At 33.7% G+C, this 20,271-nt stretch overlaps 1 protein-coding gene across 2 annotated transcripts in view; it reads left to right on the top strand.

The window, feature by feature from the left end:
- The first annotated feature begins 297 nt into the window (after positions 1-297).
- LOC113402369 (RNA-binding protein 12) overlaps positions 298-20,271 on the top strand; it is a 188,265-nt gene continuing 168,291 nt past the window's right edge. The window contains exons 1-3 of one of the 2 annotated variants that reach the window (XR_010309494.1): positions 298-537; positions 1,125-1,283; positions 17,169-20,133. Coding sequence is in view for 1 of the 2 variants with exons in the window: in XM_026642599.2 (XP_026498384.2) it covers positions 1,141-1,283; positions 17,169-20,001 (2,976 nt within the window). In the remaining variant the exon portion in view is untranslated. Of the gene's footprint in view, positions 538-1,124; positions 1,284-17,168; positions 20,227-20,271 lie in introns of those variants that run through there. The other variant, XM_026642599.2, reaches the window with a different exon arrangement.

Here is a 20,271-nt window from a genome sequence, read left to right on the forward strand (position 1 = left end):
CTACTATTTTACCACAGTACAGAACACAAAATCTACAATTTGGACTAACATCTGTATAGATTTAAGAAGATATAAGCAAAGATGTTTCAATCTATTCAAGTATTATTATGTATGGTCTGGGAAATCACGTTGTGAAATTGTAAACCTTTAACCTTTTCCGTATAAAAGAAGGGCTCCTAGTTCAAATATGAATGATAAAGAACGTATTTTTTTTATCTAATATGACTAAAAACACTTAAAAATACATAAATGTTTTTTTTTGTCTGGCAGCCCTTACTAGTTACAATATCCGCCGCGTGTTTTGTTTTCGTTTGGTTGGCGGCTAGCGCTGACGGCGCGTTGATACTGAATTCTGATTGACGATTCGCTATTGTCATTTCTTTACCGCCATTTTGTTCTCATGTTAGCTTGGAATTGTAAAATAATGATTTCGTTATTAGTATGTGCTAATTTGTTAATTTTGTGACTTTACTGTGCCTAAATATGACATACAATTTGTAAGAGCAGTGTCTGATATATTTTTTAGCATTTTCGTAGGTAAGTTCGCCCCAAGTTCCTTTCTATAATGCATCAATAGATAGATTTCATAAAGTATTTTTTCCAAATATTATTCTTAAATTTGTGATAAATATAATTCTTACTTTTAGACAAATCAATGTGAAATATAAGTAAATCCGTAAATAAGAATGAAATGTTTTGTTGTCACAAAGATGAAATTTTACTATATAACAGAACACGAGTATTACAAAGTATTAGATGAACTAGTTCAAAATACTCTAGTTTATAGTTATAAGACGTATTATTTACGTAGGAGATCATCACAATTATTGTGTTATTCACCATGAAAATAAGGAATTATATATTTTGTAGAGCACTATCAACGTGAGAAACTTATGACATGTATTATATAAATAAAATACAAAGTTAACTTTATTTATTTACAAATCTTATTGAAAATAATCCATATTTTAATATGCCGTCTAACAAATTGTTTAATGTATGGAACAACTTCGAAGTAATTTACTAAAATGATAATTATCAATAAAGGATGATGCTAATCAAAGAATCATCTAGAATATATGTTCAAATTCAAAAATGGACAGGTTGTTTCAATCTGGTTATAGATATCACCGTGCAACCATGAGCGTCATCATTAGACTGCAGAATCTGCCGTGGTCCGCTAATGCTCTCGACATTAGGAATTTCTTTCGAGGCCTTTCTATCCCCGAGGGGGGTGTGCACATCGTAGGCGGCGAGCTTGGAGATGCGTTCATTGCGTTCAGGTAGCTATGTATTCTTCACAGATTATAAATATAAAAAAATATATCATATTAAAACTGTAATATCTCCCTGAACTAATTTCATTGAGAATATTACAGCAAAGAAACTAAGCATAATTAGATTTAATTAGTAAATTGGTTAAGCTATTTTTTTTTAAATAAATGAACCACACAAATGTTGTCTTTATACCTGCAACAAAGTTATTTAACATAAACTAAATACACTGTTATCTTAACTGTAAATGCGTTAGCATCACATACATTTTAAAGAACAACAAAATATATACTGGTTTCAAATATTCTTGTCTTTAAAAACTACACAATATGAGTAAATGAAGGCTAGATATATAAGTTTAACTAACATAAATGGTACTTATCATAATTAAGTTACATTGAAAGAACCTTCATGTAATTTTGTCTTATCATATACTATAATCTTAAACTGGTAATGAGCTACATGCTGTCTATAATACAATGAAATCTATTTAATAATTCTTCGTCCTCTTCATCTCCTTAAACTGAATAAGGTGTTAGTCATCAGTAGATAACATTTGTGATGCTTTTTAGTAAATATTGTCACCATAAATATATTTGAAATTGATACCTGTATTTAATTAAGGTAAGTATTCTTTCTTGTGTCTAGAGAACATCTAATTAAAAGTATATGATAAAATAAATGATACAATTAAATCCTTAATTGTATTATGTAATGTAAAATGATTATATCCATTAAAAACACTTTAGAATCTAAGTAGTTTGGTGGGATGATCAAGTATAAGACACAGAAGTACAATGATGCTGTACTTCATCAGGAAGCCTGATCAGTGTTTGAGGAACTTATTTACTAACAGACCCAAATTTCTTCGTAACTTGCTACAAATTATTATTTGAGTTATGTTTTTAATTAGTGTTCAGATGAATATTCGAGAGGAGAGCATCACTTGTCATATTCCTGCGTGCTTCTAATTAAATACATATCTGTCATGTAAAATAGAGTTGCATTGATACTGCGTTAAGATGACATTTTATTTTTAAATACATCTAAATAATGCCTGGAATGCTTGAGAAGACTTACAAGTAAATGTACCAATAAAAATGTATTTATTTGAGACTATGTCTTGATAACTATTTATTAACTTTTAATAAATATGATTTTGTCATTTTTATTGCATTTACATAAAATAAGTAGATAGAAAAATTTGAGTAGAACTATAAATTAGGTTCTATAAATAGGGTTCAATGGCCACATGGAAACTGATTCATTGATTTGAAATTTGACTTTTTTTCTTGTTTTCTATACATGTTACTAAATTGATGTTATACAAAATATTTAGTTCTATATATCTAATACTTCTGCTTATATATTATATTCACAAACTATTGTCTTTTCCAATCGGTAAATAAACAAGTTTGCCTAGTAGATACTGAAAATCAGTAATTAATATATAATATTGCATTATGTATGTTGGTGTATATATTTATTTTTACTTTTTTCTTTGATAAAAATAAATTTATAACGTTTTAAATTTATAACAATTACTTAAACATATATTATCGCATAACACTCTTTTTCACATTAAATGAATACTATATATTATATAATAATTTTGTATATGTGCATAACTTATATGATATTTTTTTAAAAAATGAACTTGCGAAAATTTGGGAAGTATCATAAGTATGGTATTATGTCAGTGTAGTGTACAGTAAATAAAAATATTTTACTGGAGAATTGTTCGTAGAATATATATAATAATAGTAATATAGTAGAGCTAACTGCAATATGCACAGATTTTTTTTTTCTGATATTTGCTTATTTTTTACCCCTTTTGCCATTGGTATGGCCTATATATTTCTAGATAAAAGCAATATTTTATGTGCAGGGGAAAGTTAGGGTCATGTTAACTCATGTTTTGTATAAGTATATTTTTTATTTATCCAATAATATAATATGAAACAACAGCATAAAATATGTTCTGGCCATGATAAGAAAAAAAATATGTTAGATAAGTAGAGAACTATAATGAAAGCCATGGTAGACTACACAGGATGTATTAGAATAAGAGGTGCAAAAGAATCACATAATTTATGGACTACACCCAACTTAAACACAAATGTATTGGTATCCATGCTTCAAGGACAATCTTTGTAGGACGATTGCAATTTAAATCCTAAATAAAATGAATGACGTCAGGACTACACCGGATGAGCCTATATAATGAGTGACTTTATAACAATTATGAGCAGAAATGGATTCCGACAACGATAATCATTTATATAAAATTGTCCGTTTCATATGTCTAATATCTACGAATCATTTTGTGTTTTGGTCGGGGCCCGTACAGGCTCGGGTCCGGCTGGCAAACGACACCTCGACTATATGGCCAGTCCGATATAGAACGATTTATGTTTGTATGATCATACTTATTAATATATTGAAACACATTTCGGGTCCTTATTCATATATATATATGGAAAGTCCACGGTACCGCTTTGAAAATGTAGATCATAATTGTTGAACACAATCTGTAAGCTATCTTACTTATCTTCTATGGCACTTCTATACTTTTTCTTTGGGTTTTTTTTTCTGGAAATAACGGTTAATCCAGTTATTGTCAAACTTACTGTCGATTAATTTAAATGTCTTATTTTCAAATGAAAACGTCTTTTATTTTGTTAAAAAAATAATAGCTACAATATTGTTATTGTTAGTTCAATATTTAGTACTTCAAGTAAAGGAAATCAAATTATCTGATTTTTACCTTGTTTTTCCCAGCTTGTCTTAGTAGGTTAGAAGGGTGAGTGATACAGTGTAATTCGGACAACAGGGGACATAACATCTTAGCTCCTAAGGGTGATGGCGTACTGGTGTGATGTAAGGAATGGTTATTATTTCTTACAGCGTCAATGTCTATGGGCGGTGGTCACTATTTACCATCAGAAGTCCATTTGCCTGTCCGCCTGCCTACTATTATATTACAATAAAAAAGTTAAAGTCTTTAAACGTATCCGTCTGGGGGAAGTATCACAACTGTAAAAACTACCTAACCGATTTATGGAGGTTCCTGTCTGTATGTGCTGTAGTAATAGTTATATTTATTAGGGATACTTTTTATATACTAACCATAAATTCAATGAAGTTATTTTGTGTAGGTGTCACTTATAATGTTCGTAATATCCTGGAATATTGAATTCATTTTCGTATAAGTATATATAACGTTATATTTGTTTAGGGGTTTCAACAAATAATTATATTTAACAAAAACGACCAAATTATGATATAGTTTAAATTTCCTCGGATCTAGACGAGTATGTTACTTGGTTAAAATGTATATAATTTTTAATACGAATGATCTCTTGAATTGCATCCCAACAAAAATTTTGTTTCGTTTTACCCATCACTATTACCTTCTAAGTTCTAAGGATGAGGAATGTATATCAGGATAATCAAAATGGATTGCAGACGCAAAAGCCTGCTGTATACGAGCGTGCGCGGAATGTACCACAAGCGACGGTGAGAGCGTCAAATATAGGGTCTCGTCACGATCATTTTCCTTTTTATTTATTTTGTTGGTAAATAATAAGTTTGGTTTTCCTACACCCAAACTTTTTGTGCAGTTTATTAGTAACTGCACTAAAAGTTTACATTTGAGTTGAGTCTTTAGTCAAACGTCCAGGTATAAATTCAATGAAATACCTATTAAGTCTGATCTAAATTGAAATACACCCCGTATTTTAGTGTTCGCCGTATAGAACTCAAAATGTGATAAATATTTTAATCGAAAAGTTGATTTAGTGAGGAATTTCAATACGAATCGATTTAGTCCTGTTAATAAAGGACCTAAGTCACTGGTGTTTTGAGTCGTTTTTCAAATTTTTAAAAACCAAAAGGTCGCTAAATTATTTGTCCTAAACCGCGTCCGAGTTAGATGACCACAATCATGGAAACTAAGAGCTCTACATCATCACGGGTTGTAGTTGTGAAATGCTCAACTTGAGCGTATGTTTAGCTCCAGTTTTTCGATTTATGCTATTCGACGAAAAAAAAAATTGGAGCAGACATTTTGTCAAATTTATACACTTTAACTAAATTTGAATCTTTCCAATAGATTATTTATTTAAAATTAATATTTAACACTTCCCGAACCGCAGTAAATTGCCAACGCATAGACAACATGCTGGCAAACTATTTACCAGGTAATTTACAATATCATCTATCGAACAATTCCAGTCTGCCAAGTGTGTTCTACGCTCAATCGACAATTTAGTGTGACATTTAATTGACTACCACGGTAGTAAATGCGGCCCTTAATATTTCTTATAATTATCACTATTAATATTGTCTGCCAGAAGGAAATCATAGAAACGATTATAAGTCAGCACCCTAAGAATAGAGAAAAATACGCTTGGAAGGCTTATGGTATATTATTGGCGTAACAATAACATCACTACCCATCACGCTTCTTTGCCTGAATCCGTGGCTCGATTGAAACCAAGTGGTTGTGGAAATCACTTTATTATAATTGGACTGATGCCAATAGACCTTCAAGTTGGACGGATATTACCGTACTGCTACCGTCCTGCTGTATTGATTAAATACTGCTTACATAAAAATAATGATTAATATTAGATAGCTAATCTGGTCTGGAGGTTCAAGCTGGTGAGACCTCGTCTAAGTATGCACTACAGACTCAGTAAACGACCTCTGTGGTCGAGTAGTGTGTACACCAGTTTTCATGCGTACGCCACTCCGAGGTCCCGGGTTCGATTCCCGGCCGAGACGAGGTAGAAAAAGTTCATTAGTTTTCTATTTGTCTTGGGTCTGGGTGTATGTGGTACCGTCGTTACTTCTGATTTTCCATAACAAGTGCTTTAGCTACTTACACTGGGATCAGAGCAATGTATGTGATGTTGTCCAATATTTAGTAGTTCCTCTATCGCATCTGTAATATTCGTTGTTTATTTATATATATTCGGTTTAAATCAATTTAACTATAAATAGATATAATTACAATTAACAGCCCTGGTTATAATAAGGTTTTAATAAAAATCATGCATGCTTTTTTTTTTAATCGATGGCAAATGGAGTTATGCTTTTATGTGCTTTAATTACCGGCACAAGGGACATAACACTTTAGTTCCAATGGTTGGCGGTGCATCGAAGATGTAAATAGTCGTCAAAAGCGTGGCACGCATTTATATAAATAAATCTTATCTTAAAAGTAAACAACCAGTATTTGAAATAAACTAAGGTCTGTTGGTACTCGAAAACTATTATTAGATAAAATATAAATTTATGCATTTTTAACAATCCGTTTATATTGTAGTTTCCCTATGCCGAAGTAAGAAATCTGCTCCAAAATTTAACTCAAAATATAATATCGCTAAAAATTATAAAGTCGGCTCATTCTGTCTTTATACATTCAATCAGATTTTTACTCAAAAGTAGCCCATCAGCATTATTATATATCCAGAGGTCTCAATATGTATGAATCGATAGGCTTTCAGGATATCCGTCTCAACCTTCTAGCTTCGCACTCTACAAAAACCACGGGAATGCTAACAGAGCATGAAGAGAAGTGCTACGTCCGTCAATTATCGTGAAAAGTTATGATTTTATTTTCAACCAAATTTATTTTAACGCTGTTGAAGTTTGGTATAAAAATAATAACTTAAATGTGATTGTGTATTGTTCTATTCTCTATGAACTTGTTTCATGATTCAGATTTATTGTGCTCAAGAGTATTCACCATTAAATCCTATAAGTATATCAACTTGTATAAAGAGCGTATTCAAAATTATCTTCTTAATAATAATTATGAGACTCGTTAGTTCCAAATTTTTTCGTTCTTAGAAGCAGAAATAAGATTTATTTTTGTTAAATTTATAGTGTTACTTTGCACGTTGATTTCATCGTAGTCTTTAGAGAAACGTTTGGCAGGAATCGTCCATTACGAGCTACCGGAATACGTATGCTGCTACGAGATTAACCTCACTAAAGGACGCTTACTTTTCATCATATTTTTCTGCCTATGGAGAAACAGATGTTCAAAACGTGGTACAATAAGTCAGGATACAGAATAACGTAAAAATTTATAAGGATTCAACTTGTCTTCTTACAACAATCACATCTATTCCTTATTATATTAATCACAGCTGTGGGACAGCTGTTATTAATTTAATTATAATTTTAGACTAGGTATTGATTCCATTTACTTTAAGACTTTAAATTGCCCAATTACCTGTGAAATAATTTGTTGGATTGTTATAGGAATAGTTTTCAACTTGTTTATTTAATACTTGACCCAATGAAACAGTTCTTGTAGGTACACCAATTTTTACACCAGGAAATTATTCGGGCCCCAAGTACGTATTTCAGTACTTCTAACTCCATCAAGGTCTTTGACTTTTTTCAATTTATTGATATTAAACGTTAGCTCAATTTGATACTCTAAAATTTTATAATTTTACTACTTATCTAAGATCTTTGATTGCATACAGCTTGAACCACTAGTTAGAAGCTACGGCACAGACATTGAAGAAACTTCTGTTATCATCTCTGGTCTGGTACACATTTACTCTTTCTTAAATAATTCTTTCAGGTCTATATATTTAAGATATAGCTTTGCAATTTAAGAAAAGCTGGTACCATAACGAGTGTAGTCCTTGGATATACTTAGTGGGTTAGTCTGAAGACAGTTTTAGGTACTGATGCGTGTTAGGACCGTTGTGGTGTTGATTTTAACGTATGTGATGTTTTATGATAGGTTGACTTGCTGAACTGGACAGTGACTGTTGGAAAGCGCGATAACTGACGTACAAAAATAATCCCACTTAAGATCTCGTATAACATTGGATTATTATAAAGCTAGGTAGTTTCGGTTTCATAGACTATCAAAGGATACAGTTTAATCTATAAATTTAACTGGTAATTCATTTCTGACATGGCTAAGAAGAACCTGAGGATGTGTGTTTGCCTAGTGATCTAAGCTACTATTTTTAAGATAATTTCAGAGCCTTAATATATTAAGTTATATTCAAGAATATGCCTATTATGATGTGGTCTTTTCGAGATATGAAAACGAGCAAAAATATAAACTGCTATATACCTATAAGATAAAGTAAGAAAATAAAGCCTGTAAATATCTCACAGCTGGACAATCGCCTCCTCTGTTAAGGAGATGGTATGGAGATAATGCCAGCACACTGCGGGGTGGTGATTATGGAGTACTTATAGAAGAGCTCTTTAAAAGATAATCTAATTTTAGACTAAAGCTTTAGAATCGAAAAACTTAAAATTAGGATCTTTGGTAAGAGTATGTGATGAAGGTTTTATGTGTGTCAGAGTTTTTTTAACATTTGTTACGGTTTTGAGTTTGTGATATAATAATAAAAATTATCGATTATTTACTCTGATTAAAAAATGAAACTAACTAGTAATACAAACGGTTAATTTCACCAAAAAAATTAAATTATTCTCCAAAACTTTCAGATCAATCTTAGACAACTTAGACCTATGTTGTCGTTTTAGGAGGTTGTACATCTGGTATCGATATTATGTTCTTGTGTATCCTGGTATGTATGGTGATTTCGCCGTGCATAATTGTGTTAACAATGAGTTAAGATATTGACTTCAGATGAAATTTAAAACGTCATTGTATATAAAACACCTTATTCAGTTTTTCTTTTATTTACCTACATGAAAAAGTAGTTCAATGTGTCTCCGTTAGGTATTCTTATGTTGTCAAATGGAAAGGATTAGATTACGTAATATTTTTTTCAATGTTGTTCAAGTACGTTTTTTAGCTTAACCTTCCAGTATCTCTTTCTTTCTCATGTATTTTTCGTTACCCTTTATTTATCGCTGGGAATAAGGGAGGATGGCTAGCGTGTGTGCTTACTACAAAAACAGCGACACCCTCTCGTTTCTTCGGTGGGCGTCACGCTTTCGCATGCTACCGTGACGAGTTTTCGGTAAAATATTCCAATCAATGGCGTAAAGATTAAATCTACCTTTTCCAACCAACGTTACATTTTCCAGGTGATTTACCCATAACTGCTATATTGTGCACTACAAACAGAGGTTGACTTTTAACTACTTCTATCCACTTTATTTTTACTTCCAAAGTTTGGATAACAAATAATGAATATCATATATTATTGAAACCAATGCTAAGCGTCAATTCAATGCCAAGGTTGTTCATTTGTAGGATATACTAGTATATGAAGTATATTGATTAGAAATAACTTTAGTAAATGGATGCATACAATTACTGCGCTTATTTTACTGTCAATGCCGGGGCAAGACCGAAATATGTGGGCTGGGGCGTCTTAGTCATTCAATACAAATTTAAAAAAAAAAAAACTAAAAATCACTCAAATAATTCACTCAAAATTTCATCGACTTTCGTACCCTCGTTTGAGTGGAGTTCAGTTACAAATACTTACAAAAGATTTCTATACGTTTCTAGCTACCCAATTCATATCATCATCATCATTCGTTTATATACAACTTTTAGAACAAACTTAAAAAGAAAACTCTTTGTATTTTTATAGCTAGGAAAGTTGAAATTCGCGGCTTCTCTGTTAGGCTTGTGTTACAAGAAAAAAAGCCTATACAGACCTCTTGAATAGCCGGATTTATTGATGAAAACCGCAAATGCGTTGCATTACTTAATAGATTTAAAAGCATACAGACGGCGAGAAGTGACTTTGTTTTATACTGTGTTGACATATGTCAGTTTTTGAACTAACTAAAACTGAAGTTAAGATATCCAACAGATGTAGTTCTGCTCTTAACTTTGAAAGCGCAAGGCTCGTGGGCGGTGGCCCTCGTCGCGCACTCCTTACGCCGCCTCTGCTAATGGTTCTGCTAACGATTTTCGGTAATAAATATAGCTTCTATTAATTAGTATATTTAAGTAAATTATATAAAAATGATAAGTTATTTATATTTTCGCACCTGCTTCTAAAATAGAATACGTTCAAATATTTTTTAGTGATAAACTTTTCAGAGAACATAGGTATACAATAGTACTGTTTTTTTTTTTCTATTTACGGGATTTGACTAAAATGTTTTTTGTCTGTATTTTAGTGGTATGTACTTATTATAAACAAAAGATTAATGAATGATAACACAATAGGAATTCAAGGATCTTATTAAGTGGCACTCATTCATCAAACAAAATGTAGGTAAAAAAATATTTTAAATTTAGACTTTATAATTAAGTTTTTTAATTACAACGATGTACCAACCTCGCGGCCAAAATATTACCTAAATCAAATTTTAATTTTATTTTTAGTTTTCCACATACTTTAACTCAATTAATAAAATACATATAATCAATAAATAGAATGTCAAATGTTTTTGGGCCTAAATTATAAACAAATGGGTAAAAGTCTGCGCAGTGACCAGCGACATCGCAGCAGGCCTCGATGGAGAAGGCCAGGCGAATAAATAATAATCTCCTTAATAAGATGAATTATTCTTCATAGGAAACAGTAACAGCATAGCAGTGAACCGCTGAACCGAATTTAATGAAATACGATATGAGGCAAGTTTGAACTCCAAGTAAGGACATTTGCTACTTTTTAATGCGCAACACTTGATGACCCCTAACGCGAGCGAAGCCGCGGTCGATAACTAGTTACCTATAATCATGATAAACTGAATTATTATTATAATTTACAAATGTACATGTATGTATAGTTCACAACTAACTGTATCCGCCAGCGTAGAATATAATTTGTGAAGAAATTTACTAATTAAATTTAAATTATTATTATTTTCTTATAATTCAGAGTATTTAAATATTAGTATTAATTCATTAATAATATTTCGCTGGCTTTACCGATAAAATAATACGTCGTAAGAAAACTTTCATGTCTGAAATTCTTCAAAGATAAGAATCCTCAATCCGCGCTGGGCCAGTATGGTAAAATATGACAAGTGCTGGTATAATATAGAGAATAGGTAAACACTGCTGATGTTAATGCCCTTATTTAGGTATTGCTGTTATTGTACCACCTAATATGATGTGATGGGTAGGTACCACCCACTCATCACATATTCTACCAACAAATGCCAATACTTAGTATTGTTATGTTCCTGTGTGAATGGTAAGGGAGGCAGTACAACTACAGGCAACAAAGACATCTTAGTGCTCATGGTTGGTGGAGCATTTGTGATATAGGGGATGGTTAATATGTCTTTCTGAATTATGGGCGTTGGCGACCACTTTCCATCGGGGTCATTTACCAGTCTGCCTGCATCTTTACAAAAAACAATAACTTACATAGAACACTTTATTCTGCAAGGGGTGAGTTAATGGGAGCTATGTTCCTTGGACTTTAAGCTTGTTCCGCACAAAATATTCATCACAATTAGTTCAGCCGTGAAACCGTTACAAACAGACAGACTGGCATTAATAAAATAAATAAATTAGGTAACTCGCAAATAGCCATATTAACTTATAAAGAGGTCGTTATTTTTAAACATCAGATGCTTCCATTTTTAATTGTATAAATATCTATAAATGGACAACAAAATGTACGTAAACTTTGAGTTGTACTATTACGTAAGGTTATGTTTTCCTTCTACGATTGGAATATACATTACTGCTTTTTAATGATTTAATATCATGACCTATATGTATCCTAGACGCGCTGTCCGATATTGAGATTTTACGGACTTAGATACGGTCTATTGACCACAGCTCTTTTAGTCGAATGCGACCGACGAGAGGAGTTGACGGTTGTTGAAAGCAGCATTTTCTTTGTATTCTTAATAAATCCGGTAATAAAATAGGTCATAAAAAGGCATTATAATTTACATGCGCACTTTGTTTATATGATTTAATAATCATTTATGCTTAGTAACTAATTGAATTCTATATTTTATTATAAACAAATTATTACACGCATTAAAGACATCTTGATATACCTACCAATAACGGAAAAAAATAACAAATGCATTTATTTTAATAAATACTATTTTTACAAAAAATCCGATATTCATTCTTCGATACTGTAAAAATTATTAGCTCAGAGCACAATAAAAAAAATGTATGCCCATACATTTTCTCAAGTAAGTATTAAATTGATTTTTTGTTTTCTTCGAGGTTTTAACCTGAGTCTGTTATGTTAATTAAATATATGTTTTTTTTTTTATAATTGTCATTGTTGTAAATTGTCTAATACCTAATACCATTACAATGATGACCATTATTGAATCAAATATTGTCACTATAATATTCTCAGAGACAAACAGGAAAATATTGTGCCACATCCGAGCGATCGTCTCGACTTAATCACTGAATTAACTCCCCCTCCCGGTTTCTACTAGGTACTACTACAATCTCATGATATATCAATTAAATTGCAGATGAAATTTCAAGACCTTTTTTTAATTTTAGGAATGAATGAATATATTGTTCTTTATTTTCATTTTTTTCTTTGCTAAATATGCATAATACCAAATAAATTACTACCTGACACCAATGCTGAGTGAATGCCAAGCGGCGATCGCCTACATTAATACTGATATCTGAGTCATCGTTGCTTATCAGATTTATCAAATTATAAATTGCTATATGTATATAAATAACATTTGACCTTGACTACCTTCTATTTCAAAGCAAAATTAAAAATATGGTATAAAATAGTAAGAAAAGATTCTGTTTTTTTTTGTATTCTGCATGTTAAGTACGAACACAAAATGTACCTATCGCAAGGATTTAATTTTTACAAAGTTAGAAATTGGGAAGAGAAATACAGACTTATTAGAGCTGTCTTTATAAACACAATGTCATAAGGGAAATAATTATGAATTGGGTCTCACATAATGTTTACTCTATAAATGTTTAATTATTGGGTCTTAAAGAATGTTCCGTAGCTGTATAGTTTTAAAAAAAAAAGATTGACATCTCTCACTTGCTTCTGGAACGTTCTCGAATGTATTAACATACGGATTAAAAAATCTTTTCTCATCTTTTTGGTGTTTGCATTTCCGACATTAATCTATCAAGACTAACCTATCCAAATCTGTGCTCTGAATTTATTCCTAAAGACTTTATAGCTTCGAATTTTAGAACAGTCGTTTTATAACATTAAATTAAATTCTATAAACCTAACACACCTACGAAATTCCAATTCTAGGGACAACAATACGAACCGACAATTTAACAATTAAATAGATTTTTACATATATACATTTTATCATCTATATAATTTTGTTAATACTTAATTTATTAACCATATTTTAATCGACTGCAAAAAAAATAGTAGGGTATATGTTTGACATGTTTTTAAACATAAATTATGAAATTGATACATTCAATACTGTACAATGTACCTACAACTATTTGCTGGATATATTCGTTATCGTAAAAGGTGGAGACCTATTTGAATATGTGATCTTAAACGCATACACTTTAACGCCCTTTGAAAGTGGTAAAATTTTTCCGCGTCATGCTGTATCCTTCAGAAAAGTACCTGGAGTACCTATACACTTTTTTTTGGCTTTTTTATTATCTAAAACCTCACAAAGGTTCGGATCGGAAAAGCTATGAGACCATTCCAATATAACACCTCCGCTCTTAGCTGGCGGAGTTCTCCTGGGGAGGGGGGGGGGTCAATATTCGTTTCATCGTATCCTGTTAGAACCTGGTTATCCATTTGTCGTTAAATTCAAGACACCCGAAACATTCAGACATATACCCAGTGCACAATTGCTTACGGAAAAACTGGTGCAATATCCATCCCTCCACTGTCATAATCCGATGAATCGGTAAATACGGACACTTACGTTACATTAACTAATGTGTATTTAATGTAACGTCACACCCAGTTGTTAAAAATCAACTAGGTTATTAAAAAACTTTAAACATGTTTTTAAAGACACAAAATAGGTTATTTTAATAGATTAAGAAAGACGGACAGGTAAATGGGTCTTGGGTAAGTTTGCGAAATTAAATATCAGAGCTTTCAAGTATGAGTTAAAATCTGGGTTTCAAGATTTTAAAATACATTCAAAGTATTCAGGAAATTACAACTTTCATAGGAAAATGTTCCGTGTAACATTTTATATAAAACACGCAATCGTATTTACAAAAGCAATACTTGAAAGTTGTAAGTACCTGTTTATTTTTCGCAAATAAGATTGTGGTTCTTATATCTTGATATGGATCGATTTTGATCACACGTATTTTATAATATGGTGATACTTGACAGTATTTCCCGTCTGTGCCAGGGTATCTATCTCCGAAGCGAAGTCCTTGTTTTAAAACCTAGTAAAGTAAATACGGCTCCTCCCTAATTCTATTACGTCATAGATAACTACTGGATGAATTACGAAGAAAAACATTGTGCCCTTAAGTTTTTTAAAACCCGTTTGTCTGTTTTATACTGGCTTACACTTATTGTACTTTTTTAAGAATATATCAAATCAAATAATAAGTAGTAAAATTATTTAACTTAATTTCATTGTCTTCGAATTGTTCTACTATATTACTTGGTGGTAGGGCTTTGTACAAACACGTCTGTGTAGGTACCTACTCATCACATATTCTACCGCCAAACAGCAATACTTAGTATTTTTGTGTGTTCGTGTTGAGGGGCCAATATGACTACAGGCAAGAGACATAACATCTTAGTTCAAGGTTGGTGGCGCATTGGTGTGATATATAAGGAATGGTTATTATTTCTTACAACGTTAATGTGAAAATAAATATATATATTTGACAGTACGCCAGTAGCTTATATTAAGAGTATAGTGGCGAATAACTCTGTTATGGTAATCAATTTATAATGAATGATTATTATTTAAATAAGTCAAAAACTAAATAGTGATAATAGTACATATATAAAATATATAAATAAATTAGCGCTGATGCCATTAAATTTAGTATTTTCATTAATAACTCTTACTCGGCGATGAGCTGTAAGTAGATCTTCACTAAATTATTGCGGGTTCAATTCCATCATCAGCTTCAAACCTTCTCAAAGGAAGAGAAAACAGCCCAACAGTTGTACATGTACAGGTTACTTCAATTCCTTGAAAGTACTACTGCGCTTTCACAAGCTTTGTGTTTATAAAATCTATCACATGCTCGACCGTGAAGCAAAACATCAAAAATAAACCTGAATTTATTGCATGAAATTCTGTCACATGTGTATCCAGTTTAACCGCACCGTAGATCAATTATCAACAAGATTTGATAATTACGTTATAACAGCTCTGGGAAAATAATGTCCTGTAACAAACCTGTTAGATATGAACTAGAATATTTATACAATCTGCGATGACATGGATTATTTGTATATCAATTAGTGCCTACCAAGAAACCAGTAGCAGTGAAAGACATTAATATTAAATCATCAAAGTATATATAGTCTATTCAAGTCGAAGAAGGAATAAAGATAAACAAACCTTAGATTTACGTGTACCACGCGATTAGCTAAAAGCTCAACTATATTGCACACTAGTAACATTTATTGACTAATGTTTTATTATACGATACTGTTGCACTTATCTACTTGTATCCATTTTAATTTTACTTTCAAAGTTTCACTTCGACGACGTTAAAAACAAAGATTTGTCGAAAATTCATAATATGGAATCTCATAGATTATTCAAGCTCTCGACCAATGATATCGCGTCAAATCGATGTAATTTGTTCTTTATTTGGCTTTTGTCCTCTTGTGGTTGGAATGGATTGTAACTAATATTCAACTAAATATTGCAACTTAATATAGACAGGTCGGTTATATTAAAAAAAAAAAAAAAATTTAGAAAGTTTTGAAAAAAAAAAATACTAGGTACAAAAGTACTTATTTTAACGGCAATTTAATTGTTTATATATGTAATTAGAATTTATATATAAAAACATATACAGAGTTATTGGTAATTCGACGTATTCCCGTCAGGAGGTGATAGGGGTGACTATTTGCGATAATTTTAACCCCCATATGCATGATGCAAAAGTGAACCATTTTTGAGTTATCACGTTTTTTAGATTTTTTCAAAATAAGTCAAAATTGCAACTTCAAAAATTTATTAAAAAAAAGTTTCGATTGAAATTTACTTTGGGGTCACATTAAATCCCTAGTTTATGACGTCTCGCCTGTGTATGGGGGTTAAAATTATCGCAAATAGTCACCCCTATCACCTCCTAACGGGAATACGTCGAATTACCAATAACCCTGTATATGTCATACGAGTGTGCATATAGTGCCTGAAATAGGCACTGTAAAATTTAGTTTGAATTAGTTGAATTGGTTAAAGTTCGTACCAACTGCTGCTCTCCATAGTGTCGTAGAGAAGTTATGATAGCCTATATATAAACGTCATCAATAAACACAAACATTCTCCAGATTTATAATGTAAACTAGGTGCTCGGTTCGACTTCGTACGGGTAAATTACCAATGGCGAAATAAACATCCGCGAACTGAACTCATCTGTGCATTAATTTTAAAATAAAAAACTCTCATTACTATCTTTTGACTCCTCGAATAAAATAAACTTAACAAATACAATCTAATTCGTATTATTTGCTGTCTTTACCCGTAGTCGTATCACGCACACTATGACATTTTCTAAGTACGACCGTCACTCACACACGCCACTAATAATTTTACGTTGAGGGGATAGATAGTATCTTTCAACTTACACCGATTCGGAGTAAGTTCAAAGATACTAGTTTACTTTATCTATTTAAATCTTTTAAAATTTATATGTTATTTAATTTGATAAGAATTAATCGTTAAAATTATAATGTTATAAGATATTTATAAGTAATTTGGTCAGTGAACAAAGACTTAGTTTTATTGACTCCATAGATCATATATTTATATTTTTTTCAATAATTTTATTTATATCGTTGTTACAGTACGGACGAAGACGCACGCCAAGCGATGATGCTAGATGGAGGGAAGATCAAGGAAATACAAGTTAAATTGCTCCTGAGTTCGCGGTCGGAAATGCACAAGGTGATAGAAACGGCCCGTCAGAGCGTACCGTTGTTAACACTTGCCGCCCCTTCGCCTGTGGCACCTCCTGTCATTCCTCCGCCAACTCAGACACCTCAACCAATAATCTCCGTCGCACCCGCCATAACTCCTTTTTCAACAGCTCTTGGTACCACCACGATCGCCGGTTTTGGTATACCAGGCATCGGTAACCCGCAAGAGATTCCGCAACCTGCTGTGATAGAACCACCTGCGCCTTTACTTAGTCCGCCCTCAAAATCTCCTCTAGAAGAAGAAAAAGATGAGGAGAAGTTAGATAGAAAACGAAGCAAAGACAAAGAAAGACGACGCTCTAGATCTCGTTCAAGATCCCGGGACAGAGAAAGGAAAGAAAGAAAAAGAGAACGCAGGGATAGATCGCGCTCGAGAGAGAGGAGACGGAGAGACCGAAGTCGCAGTCGAGATAGGCGCGACCGTAAACGAGATAGAAAAGATCGCAGTCGCTCTCGTGACAGATCACCCTCACGTCGTTCTCGTGACAAACGTAACAATGATCGCAACAAATCGCCACAGAACTCCCAAGAGCGGTCGCTTGATAACATTGACGTTAATATCGCTCCACCTCCGCCCGCTTTCGGTAGTACAAATGGACCACAAATACCAATGATGCCAACAAATAATATGGTGTTAAATGGACCAGTGGGACCATTAGATCAAGGGCCAAATCGATTCAATGATCCGTCTTTAGCAGAGGCATTTAACAAATTACAAGAACTAGGCAAAAAACGCAATCCTAACGCATTCCAAGGCGAACAAAATGGAGCCAGATTCCAAGCCGGTCGCGGGGGAGGTAATATGGCTCGCGGTGGAAGCGCATTCCGTCGTGACGGCCGTTCGTCAAGATTCGAAGAAGAACAAAAAGATTGCTGCGTGGCTCTCAGGAATGCACCAAATCATACAAGCTACGGAGATGTCCGCCGATTTTTCCCATTCATGATCGATAAGCATGGAATCAAAATGATCAATGATAACATGGGTCGTCGGACTGGTAATATCTTTGTCAGATTTTGCGCTGCTCGCTCCAAGCTACTTGCTCTACACCGTAAGAGTAACGAATTGAAAGGAGCTGAGGTAATTGTTGAAGCATTAGACGATGAGACATACGAATCTGCTGTTGATTCATTTTTACCTTTCCGTGAAGATAATGACGATGAAGATCAAAGTCTGGTTGTAGCTGATGGAGAAAACAATAAAAAATCCTTCAGCGTATTGAAATTGACAGATTTACCGAATTTTGTCAAAGAACATGATATTATGAAAGCATTTAATGAGTTTTCCCTTTTGTCGATTCAATTAAGTGATTGTCGTATTACTAGAACTAAAATAGCATACGTCCAATTCGTTAAAGCCGACGATGCAAAAATGGCTTTTGAACGTAAAGACAGTTACATGTTCGGTAGACGCCAGGCAACTATCGCGCCAGTGTCTAATGAAGAATATGACCAAGTAAAATTAAACCAAGATAAGACGGATCAAATTACTTCGAACCGACCCACAAACGATAATATGCAAGAACAAGTCATCCCACGGGACCCACGCCAGCGACGGCAACTAGTAGATAACGGACCAAGTTCTGCCGGTGCTCAAATACAGGGAGCAGTTCCGACACAGTTTATGCCCAATGCTCAATTTTCACAAAATTTTGGTGGTTCATTCCAAAACCCTCAATTTGGAGCTTTTCCGAGTGGCGGTAACTTGGAACCGAGAGCGGTTACATCTAACACTTGGACAAACCGAATGAGTTTTCCTAAACAATCAGATCAAGAACAAGCGATGTCGTCTCCCATGGGCAAACCTAAAGTTATATCCGTCAACATGGAAGATGAACCACTCGACTGTGTTCTCATGAAGAGTCTTCCACGAGAAGCTACTGACAGAACTATTGTCAACTTCTTGGCCGATACTGGCGCAGTACCATCTAGAATACATCTTATGCTAGATGCGAACGGTCTTCCTTCCGGTGATTGCTTTTGCGAATTTAGATCGGCTCAAGAAGCCCGAAAGGCTGCTACGAAACATGGCCAGCTCTTAGATGGGAGTCGTGTCACAATAGACCTAGTTATGAGAAGTGTTGTAGAGGAAGCTTTAGAGGGACCCAAATTAGAGACCCAACCTGGTATTCTTGGCAACGCGCCTCCTCCCTTCATGAATATGCCACGAGGTGGTTTTATGGGACGCGGGCAGTTCCGCGGAAGGGGTATGTTTGAACGAGGAGGCTATGATAGAGGTGGTTTCAGAGGAGGTTTCGATCCTAGTAGAGGTGGCTTCGATCCTAATCGAGGCGGATTCAGAGGGCGAGGTGGTTGGAGCGAACGTGGCATGCGCGGGTTCGATCGAGGCAGAGGGCGAGGGTTTGCACGAGGGCGGGGAGGATTTGATAACATGTCGATGCCAATGCCGATACAGATGCGGAATGATGAAGAGCAGGACCCCGCTCTAGAAAACTTCGGAACCCCGGGCTGCATCGTTACGATGGAGAACGTACCGTTCCGAGCAACCGTCGATGACATAATGACCTTCTTCGGCGACTTCGAGCTGACCCAAGATGATATAATCAGGAGATACAATGAACGCGGACAGCCCACGGGAGACGCGCGGGTTGCGTTCCGAACGCCCTTCGACGCTCAACGCGCTGTCAAAACTCGGCATATGAATACAATATTTGACCGACGAATCAATCTAACTATTCTCTAACATAACATACCGGTGCGGATCGAACCGCCACCGGACCCGGTAGTGTACATAGGCTAGACACTATTGGGACAGTTGATGTGTTTACCCGCCGTGGTATGGATATTGATATTTGCAAGTAAAACTAGAGCTACTGTGAAGTTAGTAGTTTAAAATTAAGTTAAGGGTTATGTACTATAAAATGATAATAGGTTATTTGAATAAAACAAAGATTTTTGATAATTTAAATCACATAGCATTTTTATTTTCAAATCAAACACAACCTGGTTAAAT

The sequence above is a fragment of the Vanessa tameamea genome, chromosome 21 (assembly GCF_037043105.1).
Source record: "Vanessa tameamea isolate UH-Manoa-2023 chromosome 21, ilVanTame1 primary haplotype, whole genome shotgun sequence".
In the NCBI taxonomy this organism is placed as follows: domain Eukaryota; kingdom Metazoa; phylum Arthropoda; class Insecta; order Lepidoptera; family Nymphalidae; genus Vanessa; species Vanessa tameamea.